General features: G+C 38.6%; 1 protein-coding gene across 10 annotated transcripts in view; it reads right to left on the bottom strand.

Annotated features, from left to right (window-relative positions):
* The window catches only part of LOC125240009 (PR domain zinc finger protein 5-like), a 141,065-nt gene that overhangs the window by 18,054 nt on the left and 101,523 nt on the right, over positions 1–21,488 (bottom strand). For 5 of the 10 annotated variants that reach the window (XM_048147807.1, XM_048147813.1, XM_048147812.1 and 2 more), the window contains exons 8-9: positions 19,458–19,535; positions 17,309–17,605 (exon numbers count right to left, since the gene is read on the bottom strand). In XM_048147807.1, the coding sequence (XP_048003764.1) occupies positions 17,309–17,605; positions 19,458–19,535 (375 nt within the window). Of the gene's footprint in view, positions 1–4,540; positions 5,455–9,728; positions 9,784–12,040; positions 13,182–13,774; positions 14,759–17,308; positions 17,606–19,457; positions 19,536–21,488 lie in introns of those variants that run through there. The other 5 variants (XM_048147815.1, XM_048147816.1, XM_048147809.1 and 2 more) reach the window with 5 other exon arrangements.

Genomic DNA, 21,488 nt, shown 5'->3' with positions numbered 1-21,488 from the left:
CTTCCCGACATTAATTATGATACTATTGTCATGAGCCCACTTAATAATACTGTTCAGGTCCTCCTGTATACAATCTTCTATGTTTTTCATGTCTTTGTTAGAGTAAACCAGACAAGTATCGTCTGCGTACATGTAAGCCCTACAGTGTTTAACTACATTACACATTAGGGTGGAGCGAAAAAACACTTTTCTGGAATTAGCAAACCTAATAGTTATCAATCAATGCCTTTTAGTCTATGAAGCCTTTGTGCAAATTTTCAGCTTTTTAAATCAACATCTTCTGCCTCCGCATTAGGGTTGAAATTTTGAAAATCTCATACAAACCTAAAAATTCAACTTTTAGATAAAAAAAAATTTTCGACAGTATTATGTTTAGTATATGTTATTGATACATATCATTATGAGAAACTACAAAAAGTTGCGAAAATAGCGTCAAGAATCGCCAAAGTTTGTCTAGTTTCAGTACATTCGCCAAAATAGCCGCTAAAATACTGAAAAATGGCGATTTTTAACGCTATTTTCACAATTTTTGGTAGTTTATTGTAATAATATGTATCAATAATGTATACTGAATATAATACTGCCGAAAAACATTTTTTATCTAAAAGTTGAATTTTCAGGTTTGTATGAGATTTTCAAAATTTCAACCCTAATGCGGAGGCAGAAGATGTTGATTTAAAAAGCTGAAAATTTGCACAAAGGCTTCATAGACTAAAAGGCATTGATTGATAACTATTAGGTTTGCTAATTCCAGAAAAGTGTTTTTTCGCTCCACCCTATTACACATACTGTTTACATGCATGATGTATCCCACGGGACCATACACGGAGCCAGTTGGCACCCCACAGGTTATCCGCGCACTATTACCCGTCACGCCGCAGACAGAAGTCCTCAATGACCGCTCCGACAAGTATGACTGTAGCCACTTGTTTACCGGGCCGCTGATCCCACACTCGTCCATAGCCTGCAGCAGCTGGTGGTGGTCCAGCGTATCGAAAGCTTTCTTGAAGTCGATGTAGACCACCACCACCTGCTGTCTGTCATTGAGACTGCTGTTCACGTCATCGGCAAACCTTGCCAGCGCTGTCGCCGTGCTACGGTCCCGTCGGAAACCATGCTGTACATCATTTAATACACTATTTTTTTCTAGGAAATCACTTATTTGTTCCACTATAAATTTTTCAACTATTTTATTTATAACTGACAATATTGCTATTGGGCGATAATTTGCATAGTCCATATGAGAGCCTTGTTTGTATATTGGTCTTATTACAGCAGTTTTTAAATCAAGAGGATATACACTTTTTTGGATACACAAGTTGATAAACAGAGCAATAACGGGGCTTAAGTTTTCTTTTATATATTTTATGTCTCGGACCCGTATTCTATCTTGGCCAGGTGCTTTATCAATACTTAAGTTATTTATGATTTTAACAATATCATGACTAGTGGCCTTCCTCAAACGCATTGATAGTTGGGCTTTACATACATAATCCGCCCTATTTAAAAACTTGCGATTGCAGTTGTGTCTTATGTCTAATATTTCCTGTGTAAAAGTGGCTGAGAATGCATTACAGATATTAGTTAAAGATTCCTTTTTTCCAAGATATTTTTTAATTACATCATCCAGACTAGCCTTCACCCTTCCCGTCCAACTGTTAACTTTATTCCATACTTTTTTTATGTCTTTTTTACAATTTTGAATCTCCTCTCGCCTATACTTATTTTTGGCATTATTTATGCATTTATTCACCTGATTTCTATATTTATTATATTCTAAACGTATATTCATATCATGTGGTTTGCTTTTCCACTTACGAAAAAGCTTATCTCTGTATTTAATCATCAACTTCAACTCGGTATTTATCCACGGTTTAGAGACTCGCTTTTTTGACTTAGTATTGTTAATCATGGAACTGTCATAAATATTGCCAAAAATACATTTAATTTTGTCATAAAGCCACAAAGGACAGTCACATACCAACAGTTCATGCCAGGGGTACTCAGCCAGCTTCTTTTCTACACTTCTATTACACAAACGCATATTGTGACACTTATTATCACTTATATTTTTGCTGACACTGGTATTATCATTGTATCTCACTCCAACTAAATAATGATCTGATATTTTACATGCTAACAAAAAGGACGAAACACAATTTGCAGACACCCGGGTCCATATGTGATCTAAACATGAGCGCACAAGTTTTCCATTATATATTTCTTCACGAGTATAATCCGTGATTGCACACTGTAGTCCCATCTCGCACATTGTGTCAGCATAACGTGTAGCAGCACTGTCCAACTTGGGATCCTTGAGGTCCATGTTCACGTCACCTACCACAATAACATCACATTGGGGTGGTATCATCTTTAATAATTGTTGTATCTCGCTTATGAAGACATGCCTATTTGTATCTGGTGGCCTGTATACGGCAACAATATGAGTGTCCGCTCGACCTTGACCTCGCGCCAGCTGTGCGTGTATTATCTCACATTCCATAGATGTAATATTTATCGCCGTAACGTTGTGCATTTTTTTCACAAAAATAAGTAACCCACCACCTCTCTTTCCTTGCCTTGTATGGGCGTAGGAGTTGTATCCATCTAGCTGAAATAATGGGAGCTCGATTGATTGAATGTTAATTTCTGATAGTATTATTATATCACAGTTATCTTGACAGTCTTCCAGGAGTGTTAAGAGTTCATTATAATGCTTTCGTAGTGAACGTATGTTTAAATGGATCACAATTAAGTCTTCACTATCTTGATTAATATGATTGCACCACAAGTTTGCATTTACATACTTGGTGTATTCAATATTTGATTGAACTGACTGAAGTATATCTTCGAATTTGACTGAAGAAATAATTAGGCATATCAAATTTCATTGAGCCCAAGCTGGGCCGCAAATGCATAACTTATTTTTTGTTTGCCGCTTTTATTCTTGCTAGATCCTCTTCTGTTCTAATAACAGTTATTTTCTTATTGTTTGGGTCATCTCGTCGAAGCAGAATTTTATTGTCTTTTACCCACACGTATCTGAATGGGTCTGGTTTGAGTTCGCTTTTCACACGCCATAGGAGTTTCTTCATGTGTTGTGTGAGGTCTTCATTTATATAGATTGGAGAGGAGTCTCCTTTCTCGCCATATATATCGGCATTAGTTATTCTCATTTTTCTTCTTGTCATCCACTGGTCACGAGCAGTTCGCGTGCTTAGGGAAACGATTAGCGAGCGCCGGCGAGAGGCACGAGGGCGCGGGGTTCCCTCTCCGCTGTCTGCAGCTCGGCGGTCCTCGCCGGGCATGCCGGCCGGTTTATCCTCACCTACCCTCTTTACCTCGCGGATATCACTAGGCTCTAGTCCCAGTTTCTCAGCTATTTCCTTCGCTGTTGTTATGACATCTTCTTCCTTCGACCACTGCACACCACAGATTTCAACATTATTTTCCTTTTCTTTATATTCCAGCCTTGCGATCCTTTCTTCCAAAGCTTTATTTTGCGTTTCCAAATGCACATTCCTGTTTTCTAGGGCTTTTATTTTGTTCTCGGCTATGCCCTTGAACTCAAACAGCCTCTGGTACTGCTCAGAGTAAAAGCTTACGTCTTCCGTGAGCTTGTCTAATTTACTTTGCAAGCTATACATGATATCCATCTTCCTGTTTACTTGCTCAAGTACACTCTCGGCTGTCGCATTCTTTTCGAGCGTAATTTTTGGTGTTTTTTCGGTTGTAGAAATTACACAGTTCTCACACACATCTTTCTTTGCATTTTTCCCGGTACACTTTTTGTGGAATACAGCATCACAGTGCTTGCAGTTCATCAAGTCCTCCGATTTATTAGCAGATATGAATTGCTTGCATTTTTTGCATTGCGCCATTTTGTTTTCGTGCACAGATAACACTCACGCGTCCGAACGCGGGGAGCACACGCTCAAGAGTAGCGACCCCGCCTTTAGATGTCGAGAGCGCGACGCATACTGCGGGCGCTTGCTCGACATGTCGAACGCTATATCGACTTAATACGTGAGTAACCCGCTTAAAATATTTTTAAATAAGTCTAATTCGTTTAAATTACTGAATAAATACAGTGTTTGTGTGTATATTGCATATTCAATTTAAATTCTTATTACATCAGCTTAAGACCACAATCAATCTACGTTTGAGCAAACACAATAAGGGCCGGTTGCACCAAACCGTATGTCACTGTTAAAGCGTTCGTTAAATTTTATTGTATGGGAAGTTCCATATACCTCAGCTGCGTGACGATGATGTGTCTGTCAAATGTGGTTGATGCAACTAGCCCCAAGGGTGGCGCTTCATCAATGACTCATTTATCGCTTCAGAATAGTGATGTGCAAGTTGCGGAAACTTTCCAAAAAAATCTTAAATTTCTTGAAAAATTCACGAAATTTTCACGAAAAATAAAGGGAATTTAAATTTATGAAATTGAAAGTTTCCATCCATACAATTGTGGAAAATTTCCGAAGTTTTCCTATGTGAAAATTTCAGACTTTTGGAAACTTTCCGTCGGCACGTCTTTACTTAAGAACGATCTCTTGTAGATAAAATTCGGTATGACAAAGCAGATGAACATAACTATAAGCTCAAAACTTTCCGCTTCAGAGGGAGTCGATAAGTCGTTTTCAGAGCAAAAAATAAATAGTGTTTAATACAACACTATTTAGTAGGTACCTATTTTATTATACAACACTGTATAAACAAATCAAACATGGTCGGGATGGTGCTTAAGCATGTGGTAGTTGAGACTCGCTTTCTGCACAAACTTGGCGCCGCACACATCGCACACTTTATTCTTCTCCCCTGTGTGTATCATCTCGTGTATCCGACACGTCGTCGGCCGCGGGAACGTCTTCTTACAAAACCTGCAGGTGTATACCTTGTCCACCTTATGGCTTATCATGTGTCTATTCAACTCTGCGGTGCCAAAGCATTTAAACTTGCAAATAGAGCACGTCACATTTTTCTCCTTCAAATGTACCTTCCTTTGGTGCCTTACCACTAAAGCTTGTGTTACAGCTTTAAAACTGCACACTCCGCAAGTGGGAATGTCTTTGTGAACGTCCTCGATATGCTTTTTCATTTCCACTTTCGACAATACTTTCGGGCATAAATGGCACTTAGCGAGACCATGGTGGTGGCTGTTGTGTTTTGACAGCAGTCTTTTTAATGTGAACAGCAAGCCGCATGGTTTACATGAATACTTCGCTATGTGCGGTTGGGCCTTGTGTTTTTGTAGCAGTTTTATATCGGTAAAGACTTCGCCACACGTCGGACAACTCATATTCTCGATATGACTGTCGTGATTCCATCGCATGTGCGTAAGCAGCGCAGGTCGATCTTTACTCTCAAAGCCGCACTGGGTGCAAACGTACTTCGGTTCCTCTCCTTGGACGACCTTGAACAGGTGTTCATATTTCGACTTGTTTTTTCCTGCAAATAAAAAATGAAACTTAAAACGAAGAATCGCCGTGGCACGTATGTGAGACGAACGTCGTTCCATCATTTATAATATATAATAATATGTCATATTGATAGGGAAGCAATTATGTTACCCGGCATTTTGGCACCTCTTAGGCAGCTATATTAGCTTCAAAATAATATATATTCTAGTGTACACGTACATTACGTGATCTCAAATTTCTGCGGAATCGAGGAATATTTTCTTCCCTTAATAATTTCAAGCTGGTTCCATTTTAGTGAAAATCCAGTTATGACGTTCCATAGAATTGAGGGAACTCATCAAATTCTGATACATACATAAGTCGAAATTCGAAACTTACTCTAAGCGCGAAACCTTTTAGTGACATGATTCAGCAGACTGCTGTGCCACTAGTGATTAGTGATCAGGCCAACTTCCGAAAATAGGAATATAAACCATAGGGTTTTCACTTTATTTTAGAAGTTGTCAAAAACTGTAGACAGTATTTTACATACCTAGTGTTAAAAGATAAAAGCAATGGATAAAATTAAATTAAGCAATTAAAACACGTTCCAAGTCTTAGAGACTTTATTATTAACTAGCTTTTACCCGCGGCTTCGCCCGCGTAATAAAAGTATTCTTATTGAAACGTTTACAAAAAATAAGATTTTCATTTGGATCCGTAGGTTTCTTTGTAAGTAGGTACATCTGTCCGCGATTATTTCGATTAAGGTAAAGCGGGGCAATTCTCGATTGCCATTGTAACTGATCTATTTGCTGTACGGTCAGCCAAGAAAGTGGTTTACCACTTTTCGACTCTATTGATCGAAAAGTGGTAAACCACTTTTTTGGCCGACTGTACCTTACACATATTACTATTGTTTTAAAAGAAATTCTTGCAATGATTGTAGAATTGTTACACAGCGACCACAGCGTAGGTAGTAGGTACGAATATGTATGTATTTTACCTATATGAATATTTATACTGGGGAAACTTCATACAACCCACATAGCCAGTATCTCGACGCTATGGTCGGTAGGGTAAAAAGTACTTTCTTGCATTATCGCTTACAATTTTTTCCATTTTGCATATACTTATTGCAAACGTAAACATATAAAAGGCAAGCAAACAACGATCTTCTTACAGCACATTGAATGTAATAGTTATTACAGTCTACAGATGCAGGATACTCGCCGATGCCTACTTACTAATCCCTTCCCACTGAGCCACCTGCATTTTACACTGCCTAGATATCGATTGCCGACCGATTATTCCGACCCCAATCCCTATTCTTATCCCTGTCCCTATCTCTATCCTTGTCCCCGTCCCCGTCCCCGTCCCATCCCCGTCCCCGTCCCCGTCCCCGTCCCCGTCCCCCGTCCCCGTCCCCGTCCCCTATCCCTATCCCTATCCCTATCCCTATCCCTATCCCTATCCCTATCCCTATCCCTATCCCTATCCCTATCCCTATCCCTATCCCTATCCCTATCCCTATCCCTATCCCTATCCCTTCCCTATCCCTTCCCTATCCCTATCCCTAACCCTATCCCGTCCCGTCCCGTCCCGTCCCGTCCCTTTATTTTCAAAAATTATCATGCTAATAGGAGGTGAACTTTGAAAAATCCTTTCTTAGTTCTCCTGGAACTTCCGTGTCAATTTGAAATCTCTTGAACCAGAAGTAAAGATAAAAACTAAACCTATACTTATGGCTATTTTGGATATTTTAACCCCATTGCACAACAACAGGGGAGAAAATTTCTTTTCCACCTCATTAGATTTTAAAATCGTTGTATTTATCGTGATCAGCGACCCGATAAACCATAAAAACGATACCCATATTGTGTTTTTGACTTTACCCCCTTTGCACTCCTTTAGGGGTAAAATTTTCAAAAAAACCTGAAACATGTATTTAGTCATATGTCTTTAGAAATCCTCCTGTGAAGTTTCGAATAAAATAGTCAAACTAATCTTGTTTCCCCATACAAACTTTGAACCCCCATTTCACCCTTTTAAGAGGAGAATTTTGAAACATCCTTTCTTAGTGCTCCTCTACACTATATAAGGAACATATGTGCCAAATTTGAAATCTCTAAGACCAGCGGTTTTGGCTGTGCGTTGATATGTCAGTCAGTCAGTTTCTTCTTTTATAATTATATTTTTTTTGATATTTTAACCCCATTGCACCACAACAGGGAAGAAGGTATTTCATTTCCGCCTCGTTAGATTTTAAAAACGTTGTATTTATCGTGATCAGCGATCCAATAAACCGTAAAAACGATACCCATATTAGTTTTTTGACTTTATCACCCCCTTTTCACCCTTTTAGAGGTTAAATTTTCAAAAAACCTGAAACTCGTCTTTAGTCATATGTTTTTAGGATCCCTCCTGTGAAGTTTCGAATAAAACAGTGAAACTAACATTGTTACCCCATACAAACTTTGAACCCCCATTTGATCCCCTTAGGAGGCGAATTTTGAAAAATCCATTCTTAGTGCTCCTCTACACTATATGAGGAACCTACGTGCCAAATTTGACATCTCTAGGACCAGCGGTTTCGGCTGTGCATTGATATGTCAGTCAGTCAGTCAATATCTTCTTTTATATATTTTTTTGATATTTAAACCCCATTGCACCACAGCAGGGGAGAAGTTATTTCACTTCCGCCTCGTTAGATTTTAAAAACGTTGTATTTATCGTGATCAGCGACCCGATAAACCATAAAAACGATACCCATATTGATTTTTTTACTTTATCACCCCCTTTTTACCCTTTTAGGGGTTAAATTTTCAAAAAACCTGAAACACGGATTCAGTCATATGTCTTAAGGAATCTTCCTCTGAAGTTTTGTATAAAATAGTCAAACTAATCTTGTTTCCCCATACAAACTTTGAACCCCCATTTGACCCCCTTAGGAGGTGAATTTTGGAAAATCCTTTCTTAGTGCTCCTCTACACTATATAAGGAACCTACGTGCCAAATTTGAAATCTCTAGGACCAGCGGTTTCGGCTGTGCGTTGATATGTCAGTCAGTCAGTCAGTCAGCTTCTTCTTTTATATATTTAGATTACAATATGTAATACTTGAACAATTAATAACCTTTATAACTATCCATAAAACCTAATGCAAACCAGTTAACCGAGTAGTGTAGTCTCCAAGCACTAGTGTTCGTGCATTTTTTTATTAAGAGCCAAACATGAGAAAGAAAGAAATATTTATGACGTCTACGCCACGAACCACGACACAGAACACAATGAAAAAGAAGATATAATATAAAAGACTAGACCCAAAACTTATTCCTAGTGGCCCTGCTTTCCAAATTAATACACTAAAGATCACAAAAACTCAATATTCTCACAAGGAAAATAATCCTTTAAAATAATCAAGAACATGTCCGACTTTCATGAGCATTCGGTAATAAATTCAGAGATTGGATTTTGTGCGTCATCTCATACTAAAAGTCATTAAAATCACGTAAGTCACTAAGAATGTCGCCAAATCCGTCCGATTTCTGGTAATAATCGTTGTGTACTGAAGCATGAATAACGAAACTAAGGAATATCGCCCAAATTTAAACTGTTTTTAGTACCGAAATCTAATTATCAACATCGGAGAATCGGAGATCGGAGAATCAACAACAACAACCTGTGGTAGTTCAAGCTAGCCTTCTGAACAAAGGCGGCGCCACACAACTCGCAAACTTTGTTCTTCTCCCCCGTGTGAATCATCTCATGCGTACTACGAGTTGTTTTACGAGCAAACTTCTTCTTACAAAACTTGCACTCATACGACTTACTCCCTTCGTGCCTAACCATATGCTTTTTCAAAGCGTTTGTATCGAAGCATTGATATTTGCAAATATCACATGTCACCTTTTTCTCTTTTAGATGGACAAGTTTCTTGTGACGGTTCACTTTGCTTTTATGTACAGATTTGAAGCCACACATTTCGCATGTTGGCAAGTCGAGTTCGTGGAGCTGTCTCATATGCTTCACCATTTCATTTCTAACCATAGTCTCGTGGCAGAAAGTGCATTTGACAACGTTATGTGAGAAGTTTTTGTGTCTTATCAATTCAGCAGTGGTAGGGAATTCAAGTTTGCACGGTTCACAGAATTGTAAAGATTTCTTTTTGTCTGGGTGTGATTGGTCTATATGGGTTGCTAAGTCGTCTTTATTGGGGATTATTCGGTAACATATGGGGCACTGCATCTTGAGCGCGTGGTTGCGCACATGGTTATAGATGGTCTTGCAGTTAGTTCGGAAGTCACACAGCTGACACGCGTACCTCTGTTCGGGTTTGGCGTCTGGTATCTTTTTCATAAAGTGGCCATATCGCGAGCCTGTAACCAAAGGAAATGAGAGAGAGGTAAGATATAATTGTTATTTGTTATTTATTAACTTTTAAAATGATTTTACAGTAGTTAAACGCTTAAAAAACAACGCTCTCTCTCGCTTGCTTTGAGATTACATCAACGTTTGAAATAGTAAACTATTATAAATAATGTGACTTGTGCCTTTCATGTAATATCTTATTTATATGCTAGTATCTCATATCAAGTGTGCCTGTAAATTTGTACTTATATATTGCGGTGCGAGGGTGGGAGAATTGATTGGTGGGTTGGCACTGATTGACTTGCACGTTATCTATTCGCAAAAAAGTAATGCAAAGGAATGTTCTATATTGTGATTAACGTGGATTTCCACAAAGTAACGCCTGATTCCATAGATTATTTACAAAAATCATCTCCGGGGCTCCCCTACTATGTTTAATGGATTAGCTTTTAAGTAAGATGTCTTCACTCATATTAAAACACATTGATTGAAACTAATTTTTATTGAGATAAAAAACAATGAATTCGAAAATAACTTCAACTTCCAACAATATTGATAAATCATTGACAATATGTCTTCGCGTGACTCATCCGTTGACCGTTTCCATGGTTTAATTTCATTGACAATGTTGAGTTTTACGACTGTTGAGTTACTTAGTAAAAGTACAATTAATAAATACCCAATCATTCACACGGACTACATAACTTAATTGAATGGACAGAATAAAATAACTGTCACAACATTCCTCTCTATCTACCATAAAGTATAATAATTTGTATGAATACTATGCATTACTTTACAAACAAATGAACAAGGAATAAAAATAAAATACCCATTTAAATGCCATATTGATAACTGCAGTCACATGCAATATTTATGTTACTTTTTAAAGACCGCCAAAATGTGTGACACTCTTTTTACGAATAATAAGTATCGTGTCAGAATACTTTGTGTCCTTCATTGTGTAACAAATGTGTCCTGCCCACCATGACCTACGGTGCCGAAACATGGACGCTCACTTAAAAGGCTGTGCATAAGATCCGAGTTGCACAGAGAGCTATGAAGCGCGCCATGCTCGGTATCAAGATTCAAGATCGGGTGAGGAATGCCGAGATCCGTCGTCGCACCAAGGTGCTAGACGTGGGTTTCGTCATTACCAAACTAATATGGAGTTGGGCGGGACATGTTGCTAGGCAGAGTGATGGCAGATGGATTAAAATGTTAACAGAATGATAGCCGCTCACAGATGTAAGAAGCGCCTGGCATCCGTTAGCTCGTTGGGTGGACGACATCCGGAAAATTGCGGGTCACAACTGGATGAGACTAGCTCAGGACCGGGACAAGTAGCGTACTAGAAGAGAGGCCTATGCTCAGCAGTGGGCGATAAAGGGCTGATATGATGATGATGATGGTGATTGTGTAACATGTTTACGTACTTCTCGATGACTCTGTTCCAATCTGACTTTAAGGCTGGTTTTAGTGTCACGTGGACCGACCGCGCGGAGCGATCCGCACTGGACGAATATATGTTAACATCAAGGAGCGTTTTAGGCCGGCAACAGACAGTCTTAAAATTCATAATCTTAATAAAATACTTGTATGCAATCTGTCAGATCAATCTGAAAATTCATAATCTTAAAAAACAAGAGTGTGTGTGGACGGTCGCGAAACTGTATGGAACTCCGTGCACTCGATCTGATTTTTGTAAGATTATGATTTTTTCAGATTATGAATTTTAAGACTGTGTTGCCGGCCTTAGAGTGGCGGTGGCGCGGACGGCAACATCAACTTCAAACAAATTGGTACCTTCATAAGGATCGCTCCGCGCGGACAGTCCACGTGACACTAAAACACCCTAAGGTACGAGTATACTCTGTCAAACAAGTTAAGCTTAATACATACATAATTTATTTCACGCAACAACACTTGTGAGAATATGACATACAAGTCTGTCAGTAAATAAGAACAAAGAAAACTATAGGTATCCTTTTCTCTAGCACTCTAAAGAAAAGGATGCATATAGTTTTCTTTGTTCTTATTTACTGACAGACTTGTTTGACAGAGTATACAACTGATATTTTGCACAGTTTTTCATAGGCTAGTTCTAACAACCCCGCAAGCGGTGCTATTTCACAAATAGTGGCAATTAGTAACACTTTGCCGTTCATTGCCTGTTCGACAAGGAAATATTGACGCTCAATAAAAACAAAAAAGGCACAGAATTGTCAGTGTCAATCAATGTAACTGTAGTGAAATAGTCCACTGATAGATAAAGAAACAAAAAGCCTATGGGGCATGGAATGAAGGTACATCAATCGTACTCCAAATTAAAAGGTCAAACTTATTGGGATAAAGACAAAATGCATATATCTACCGCTTATCCGTGTTAATAACTCGATAAGGATTCTCCAAGTACCGTAGCAGTACCGTTTTTAACAGTCGTTTGGCATTTGTTAAGTAGGTATAAAATATTCCGCTTCATACGTCACAACCATAGATATAGAAAAGGAGGAGATAGGACTTGCCGGGCGACTATTGCGCAATACACTCACATCATTTCCATGCTGTGTAATGCGACCAGCGTGTCGTGTCATCGCATGTTCGCCGGTGACTTAGCCGCTCTCTAGTGTTATATGCTCTGAGGTCAGAACCGAGGTTTGAACCCACCTCAGCCATATGGAAAGCTAGACACGGTCTGGGTGGTATTTCACCATGTGGTAGTTCAGGCTCGCCTTCTGCACGAAGGCAGCGCCGCACGCCACGCAAACTTTATTTTTCTCCCCTGTGTGAATCTTCTCGTGCAAATATAACGTTGATTTTCGCGCAAATTTCTTCTTGCAATGTCCACACTCAAAGATTTTCTCCGCTTTGTGTTTCACCATATGTCTCTTCAAATCAGTGCTATTATAAAATGGGAAATGACAAATGTCACAAATAACATTTTTCTCCTTCAAATGTACCTTTTTTTGATGAGTGTTTATACTAGCTTGTCTTAACGCTTTATAGCCACATACTCCGCAGGTTAGTAAGGATTCACTATGAAACTCTCGTAAGTGATTTTCTAACGACTTTTTGGTGACCATTTCTTCGCAATGAGGACATTTGCGTTTATTATGGGCTGCTATTTTATGCTTCCTTAAGTCAAATACGGTCTCGTAAACGCATTCGCAGTCATGACACGCGAATTTTTTAGCGCCGGGATGAGGCGCGGCTCTGTGCGCTTTATACTCCGCTAGATCCGGGAAGAACTTGAAACACACAGGGCAAGTTCGCTTGTGTGCGTGAACTTTGGTGTGCGCGGTGATTTCCACGAGCCGATGAAATTTGACGTCGCACACCGTACATGCATATATGACCTCGCCCGGTGGTTCTCGAATCACTTTGATAAATGTCTTATATCTCGTGTCTGTAACCAAAGGAAAGGAAATAAAGGATAATAAAAAAACCAAGGAATACGATACCTAGTTTATATAGTCATAGAATACCGCCGGATTATAATATGCCGGGCTGCTTTTGGCTATATAAAAATTTGTTTGTGTTGAAATGAAAATAGTGCACACGATTGATGATAATGATAAAATAGGTACATAAATAGTTTACTTAGGACTTGTCCTCGAATTCTGTACAGGCTTGTCTACTCCCGTCTCAAATTTAATGCTTTAATCGTTTTTCCAGATGCCGAAGAACCAGCAGAAGATTTAAAATGTATATTTTTTTTAATATTTATCTATTTATCTGACTAAGTCGGCCACGTCTATCGCATACATCCCGATAGGTTGGCTAAAATGTTAGCCACAAAGTGGATGCCGACGGAGCGTGGGCGGGGTAAACAACTGGCAGGAAGTAACAGGAGAAATAATGTTTGAACGACAACAAAAAAAATAGCATAACAAAAGTACCCAGGACCAACATGAAAAATTACACGTTCATAGGTAATTATTTTGTAACTAAGTAAACGATTCTGTATTTTTTTTACACTGGATTTATCGATGGAGTGAGTTAACAATTATAATAAAATAACTAGGTGGAAGCTTGATTATTGTATTTAAATCTATTAATAAATATATAGATGATGTACTTGTACTAGTAAAATTTAGGCCTGTACATAACTCTTTCGCGAGTCAAATCCCTTTCCAAGTAGGTATATTATCAATTTATCACATTTTCAGTTAACACTAGGATTGCATAAACTAAAAAGGCAAAATGTAAAATTAATTTATCGAGCACAATGTGAATGAATTTATTCAGTTTTCCATAGTTAAACACGGTCCGGATGATGCTTCACCATGTGGTAGTTCAGGCTCGCCTTCTGCACGAAGGCAGCGCCGCACGCCACGCAAATTTTATTCTTCTCCCCTGTGTGAATCTTCTCGTGCAAATTTAACGTTGATTTCCGCGCAAATTTCTTCTTGCAATGTCCGCACTCAAACATTTTCTCCGCTTTGTGACTCACCATGTGCTTCTTTAACTCTGTAGTATTATAAAACGGAAATTGGCAAACGTCGCAAATTACATTTTTTTCCTTTAAATGCACCATTTTTTGATGGTGGTTTATAATGGATTGTTGTGAAGACTTGAATCCGCAAATTCCGCAAGTAGGTAAGAAGTCGCTGTGGAATTGTCGTAGGTGTTTTCGTAACGACTTGTTGGTGAGCATTTCTGGACAATGAGGACATTTATAGCGATAATGAGTTACTTTTTTGTGCTGCCGCAGTTCTGTTATGGTGTCGAAGAGGTTTTTGCAGGTTTTACACGTGAATTTTTTGGCATCGGGATGTGGCTTCGCTCTGTGTGCTTTGTACTCAGCTGGGTCAGGGATGAACTCGAAACAGACGGGGCATGTCAGCTTGCGCGCGTGATGTTTCGTGTGAGCTGTGATCTCTGTGAGCCGGTAGAATTTGAAGTCGCAAAGCGTGCACGTGTATATGTCCTCTTTTTGCGGTTCTCCTTGAATCACTCTGATAAATGTCTTATATCTCGTGTCTGCAACCAAAGGAAAGGAAATGGGAGACGGTATTATGGTCCTTTAAAAACCTAGATAAACGAGATTTTATGGACATCTCATCTGGGAATAAAAGAAAATGTTCGTATGCGAAAACGCGATCGAGTCCTATTTCTTTTTATTGGTGTTTATGACCTAAATCTTAAATACTTGTAGATATATTAAGGTTTAGCCGCAGTTTTTGAAAATTCGTACCGCTTTTAGTAGTACATAGTAGTAAACTCATTATTGTACTATTAATAACAAAAAACACAGTAATTACAGTAAAGAACAGAACTTATCTCTTTGATAGATTTCTTCCAGTTAACCTGTGAGTGAATGAGAGGATTAAGAGATAAAGAGAGCGTTTAAAAGTCATAACGGCTTGCCGAAAAATAAGAAATGGAAAAGGAAAAAGTAAGTATATATTATAAATAAAAACTATTAGGTTATCTGTTAAGACTAAACCCATATCCAAATTATATTCTAAAGGCTAAGTACCTATCAAAGATTTACAGTGGCGAATGGTCTTCTGGTCAATCTCATCTTTCCTTCCAGACCGATTTTTTTTTCTCTAACTTCTTACGAGTTTGTTCAAATAGTAATAAATTAAAAATAAGTTACCTTTACTACGCTGGATCTCCGTTTTATCTTTAGCTCGTTCACGTATTGTACACTTCTGCGCTATATATGTCGTCATAGTTTTAAATATACTAGTGTGGCACGCATTTTTTTAATAATACCTTGCGTAATATTGTCCGCGTTGTTTTAAAAGAAACGTCTGTTAGTTTCCATTCACGTATCATGTTCTGACATTAATAATGAATAGTTTACTTCAAGCAAACAATAGTTTGCATTTACTTGATGCAATGCAACATCGTCGCGACCGCAAGCATTAAAAATTACAACCTTTAGCCGGACAAGTGTTGTATTAAGTTTATTCCGAATAAATCTTAGAGACCAAGAATAGTTTTTGAATGATGTATGAATTGTTATAACTTGACGGGAATGGTATCAGTGTTGTATTACGTTCATTGAAATAGCCTGTATATTTCCGCCAATGTCCCTACCATGGTACCATGCCTAGTGTGTGAGAAAAGTCAACCTGTAAATGAAAATTCTTCCACAGTACCTGTATGAGCTGTCTTAGGTCTCTGCTCCTCGATACGCAGGGAACTCGTTCTCTGCTAATAATTGTGCCCTTTCCAATCAAAAGTGTACTGTCTAGTGATGTGCAAGTTGCGGAAACTTTCCAAAAAAATATTAAATTTCTTGAAACTTTCACGAAAAATAAAGAGAATTTAAATTTAAAAAATGGAAAGTTTCGATCCATACAATAGTTTTCGAAGAGAGTTTCCGAAGTTTCCCTATGGGAAAATTTCAGAATTTAGGAAACTTTCCGTGGGCACATCAGTAGTACTGTCGATGTCGGTGTCAATAACGCGCTACTTCCAAGTGTAAGCCTTGAGTGCACGCTCATATTGAGTGTGCTGCGTGCATGTCAAACAATAAAAGCTCAAACATTTATCCTGAGTCGACGCTACTTAAACGCTCCGCACTGAGTGTCCACTCAGACCTTACATTAATTCTTCAATTTGAAATCAATCTGGTCGACGACCGACAACTTTTGATTGAAAACATCACAATTATTTACACATCCTAAATAAATATTTACCCCAAAGTTCTCATAAGTCCCTGCTTAGAATGCAATTGACGTTGTCAAATTTAATTGAATTAAAAAAATTATAGAAACATTCCTTAAATAGATCTACTTATCCCCCAATTAGCGTAAGTTGTTAAGAAAAATTAACTCGCTGTCAGTTTTGTGACGACAGTTGAGCTGTCAAACTTCGGTTTTATAGCAAGTGTCCTTTCTGTACGTACTTACATAAGTAGGTACTTACTTTTATATTTATTTTATTCTGTGATAATAGGTACAAATACAAATGTGCGATGCCTTTGCTGCAGAAACCGGAGTTTTTGTGAGTAAATTGTGATTTTATAAGATCACAAGTAACACAACGGATGTCAAGAGTTGATCTTAAGGCCATTAGAATCCTGAGTTTTTGACCTTCGCTCGATTGAATTTACGAACAGATATCCAAAGAACACTAACTTTTTTTATGAAAGATCGATGAAAAATCGCCAATGTAACGTTTCAATGTAACTCTATCAATCTTTATTATCATCTACTGCTCTCCAAGACGTTTCTAAAAACCCCTTTCTCGATGGGGATACGACGTTTCATAATATAGTTTCTATGACCACCTTTCTGCTCCATCATCACATCAGCTAGATAATACCACAATATTGCATTGTCACGCGATTTACATATGTGTGCAAAATTTCAGCTCAATCGGAAACCGGGAAGTGGGTCAAATTTAGCTTCTACGTTTTCACCCAAACTAACATTAACAAGGCAAGTTGAATAAAAGCTTTTAAAAAGAATTACGTGCCCGACACTTTTCTGGAATGTCCACAAAATAAAGAAGAGTTTTGCGACTGAGGAGGGACTTATGAGAACGAGGAGTAGCATTAAAAACGACTCTTACCTTTCTCGACACCGGTGTTCTTATCGTGCACCTTCTTCGCGTGAGTCTGTAGCGTCCTTTTCGTAGGGAAAGTCTCCGGACAGTCTGGACAGTTAAATGTATGCTTTCTGTGAAAGCTTCTTATATGCTTTTGGAGGGCGGACTTTTTATCGAACGTCTTCTGGCATTCTTTACAGCCGTACACTTCGAATTTATCACGTTTCTTAACTAAATTTGCTAAACTATCGTCATCTGAGTCTTCTATTTTCACTTTTAGACTGTCACTTGTTTCGCTTTCGTTTTCCGTTTTTGAATTACCTGCAAATAAAATGAATATACCTATTAGTAAGAAGTAGTAAGAACACAGTAAGAAGCTGGGTGAAAATCAACATTCTGAAGATGTCGAACACTGAGAACCTTGGGAATCAACAAATGATAAATTTAACATTCCCAGCTCGGCCACCAGTGGGCCTTGTCGTTGTTTCTTTCGTGTATATTATCTATTTAAATCTATATATAGTAAAGTCGCCGTCAATAGAACTTGTGAACAATGTAAACAAACCTTGTAGTTAAAATGTATTTAATTTCCATTCTAACTTATCAGATACTGGCTAAATCCACGTGTTATTTAATAAATTCATATCACATTATGATCCTCAACCTTTAAAATAATAAAATTGTGCTAAAATATTGATATTTTATATAATGGTTTGTTTACATTGTTGACAATTTCTATTGACAGCGATTTTAGTGTAATTACTTGAAAAAAGAACAAATCCAAAAATATTCAATAAAATAATTTTTAGATTTCCTTTTTTTTACCGAGATTTATTTCATGAATTGAGATTTTAGTAAGTTTTCTTTGGTTATTAAGGTTCTCTAGTATCTATATTTTCTTTATTATAACAATTATCCTGTATATATCTTACGAAAGTCGACTTTATTATATCACTAAATTAATGTTGGTAACAAAATAGGATCAATTAAAATTTGCTGACGTGCCTATGTACAAACTTTTTGAGAACTGCTGAGGTATGGTCATTGGCCAACCAGCAGATACTGTGCTTTAATTGCCATAGAAGTCACATTGACGTTTACTGAGAGAACAAAAGGTTTTACAGTGGCCTAGGATTCAAATTGTCGGCTGTGACTGTGTGCAGTACCGGCCCGAGCATACGCATAATTTTGGCCTATTGTTTAACATTTTTACATCCAAAAAAATCTGTTTTTTTTTTATCATTTTGCCTTTAGTCCTCGGACACTGGCGATCAAATATATGAAAGAGGCGCGTTCCTACGCGGTCTAAGCTCGTGTAGGTGAACGCGTACCGTGCTTGTATGAGCGAGATATGACACAGGTCGACTGGTCGCGTTTTTGACAGGCGGTAACTGTGAGGTACACTTTCAGCGGGGAACGGGAGGGACCATACTGTACGAGAGTACTCTTTATTATACTGTGCTTTAGGTGTCCTCCTTACCATATGGCGACAGGAGCGGCTGCTCTACTCACTCTACTCCATCCGGCCCTGACTGTGTGTACGAGTATACACGGTGTGACATGAGAAAACCGAATAATTTTAACAGCGTATTCCTCATCATATTAGAAGAGTAAAATGTCATACAAACTTTTCTGGATTTCATCTACTTTCAGAGTTATAAGCATTTAAGAAAATAATAATTACTTATTATTTCTCAGAACTAGTCAGAACACAATGCTGCAGCGCTGTTTTGATGGCGATGATGCCATTATCGGACAATCTAACTATCCTCGTTGATAGATATCAAAAACTTACTTACTACGAGTAGTGACTCGTTGCAATAGTTTAAAAAAAAATGTAATTTTTTATTTTAAATGCCAGTTTTACGAAAAACATTTACTTTTTATGTGAAAATACATCCAAAAAAAAAGTAAAAAAAAAAATACAGAAAAACTTTTTTGGCGAAATTTCCTTGACGTGAAAATAAAGATATAAGTGCGTAATTAAAATCTTGTTACACCATGTATAGAAACATCGTGACGAAATTTACAACACTGTTGTTATTTAATCCCTCGTATCCGTGGATCCGTGCGTGGGAATTTTAACCCATTATTTTAAATGTCAAGATCACTATTTGAATGATCAAAATTGACAGGCCGCATACGAGGGGTTAACCCTTGAGTGCGTACTCACCCGCTCCTCTCAGAAGAAAGTTGCGCAGCACGCTTGTCGGGGCCGGGTCAGAAGCGGAGCTCCCGGCTGCTTGAGGTTCTGGAATAAAGGGCTTTCATGACTCTCTCTGGTTTTGTATACTCTATTTCAAATACGAAGGCCCGATAGTTCTTGAAGGTTAACAATAGGGCTTATGTGTGACGACCGGTCTGGCCTAGCGCGTAGTGACCCTGCCTGCTACGCCGCGGTCCCGGGTTCGAATCCCGGTAAGGGCATTTATTTGTGTGATGAGCACAGATATTTGTTCCTGAGTCATGGATGTTGTCTATGTATATAAGTATTTGTAGTATATTATGTATATCGTTGTTGAGTACCTGCAACACAAGCCATGTTGAGCTTACCGTGGGGCTCAGTCAATCTGTGTAAGAATGTCCTATAATATTTATTTATTTATTTATTATTTATGTTTGCCTTTTTTAATCTAATTAGGAGCACTTCTGCTATGCTGCTGTGTCAGAAAATGCTTGATGGGATGGTCCTCGATGTAACTAACTAACTAACTAGTATGGCACTGTGATCCAAAGAGGATCTTGGCCTCCAAAACGAGAGCACGCCACTTATCCCGATCCTGCGCAGCTTCCTGCCAATTATCGGCTTGTAGCTGACACAGATCCGCCATCACGCTGTCTCCCCAGCGGTATCTGGGCCGTCCTCGATGTAACCTGACAAAAATATAATATGGCGAATCTTTGAAATGTTTTTGTCATGAAATTTAAGAATGTGTTTTTTTTTACTTTGCAAACCCTTGTGCGGTATGCCTACTCCATTTCAAATACCAAGGCAATACAAAGGTATTAGAAACCGTAATCCATTGTCAACTTAGCTTGTTTTCACTCTATAAAGTTTTTACCTGCTGCAGCCTGTCTAGCTGCCTGCTATAGCTCTTCAGTGATAATGAAGAAGTTGGTTACACAGGCCCCGTTGAGAGTTGCATTCTAACTAGGTAGCCTTACTACGCAGCTGTTGGCATCAGTATCGTAATCCGTTGTTAGCTTGTTCTCAGTCTATAAAGATTTTTTCTCAAACATGGTATGAAATATTGATGTTATGTGCCTTATAATTGGCAGCGAAGTATGACGTTGCAGGTGCGGCTAGGACGATTGATAGATAATGGAATTTCATACAAACCTTGCAGGCCAAGGCCGGCAAAGTCCTCTTTTTAAATTTCCAAACACAGATAATTGTGACATAACATCCAGGTATTTAGCCAATTAAAAAAAAAACTATAAGGGGCTTTATAGACGTGCCGACTGCAACTGGTACGGGCCCTAGACAATATTTGATTTTGGGTGCGTTTTCATACAAAAAAAATTTTTTTCGTTTTTTTTTTAATTTTTTCTTATTTTTTGTTTTTTTTATAAGCGTATACGGGGTATCAAAGGGGAACGAAAATTCGATTATTTTTGCGCTACGACGCACCGTTTAGGAGATACAGCCATCCAAAGTTACTATTTTCAGTAGACTTTATTTATTTCATACCATGTTTGAGAAAAGCACTATACATACCTCGGCGGGAAATGGGGTTGCCCGCCTCAGACCTATCTATGTCTATATGTCTTCGACCGGCAACCCCCTTTGTCCCGGCCTCTGTAGTAATGTACTATTACCTGTTTTAGCCTGTCCATCGTTGGCCGGCTCTCCTGTAGTGATGAAAAAGTTGGTGACAGTAACCGCTGTGAGCTGCTCTCTGACAAGCCTCGCTACGCAGTTGGTGACAACAGTATATTAATTCCCTTGTCAACTTGGCTACTTCTCACTGTATAAAGTTTTTACCTGATTTAGCCTGTCCGTCGTTGACCGGGTCTCCTGTGGTGATGAAAAAGTTGGTGACAGTAACCGCTGTGAGCTGCTCTCTGACAAGCCTCGCTACGCAGTTGGTGACAACAGTATATAACACTTTCGCTACCAAGAACCCGACTGTCGGGCACACCGCTCGTAGAAGCGTAGCCGATTACATGGGTTTCCCCGTATGTAGCGAAAATGTAGTAGCGC

The sequence above is a fragment of the Leguminivora glycinivorella genome, chromosome 26 (assembly GCF_023078275.1).
Source record: "Leguminivora glycinivorella isolate SPB_JAAS2020 chromosome 26, LegGlyc_1.1, whole genome shotgun sequence".
NCBI classification, from domain to species: Eukaryota; Metazoa; Arthropoda; class Insecta; order Lepidoptera; family Tortricidae; genus Leguminivora; species Leguminivora glycinivorella.
This window is presented reverse-complemented; position numbering and strand designations above follow the sequence as displayed.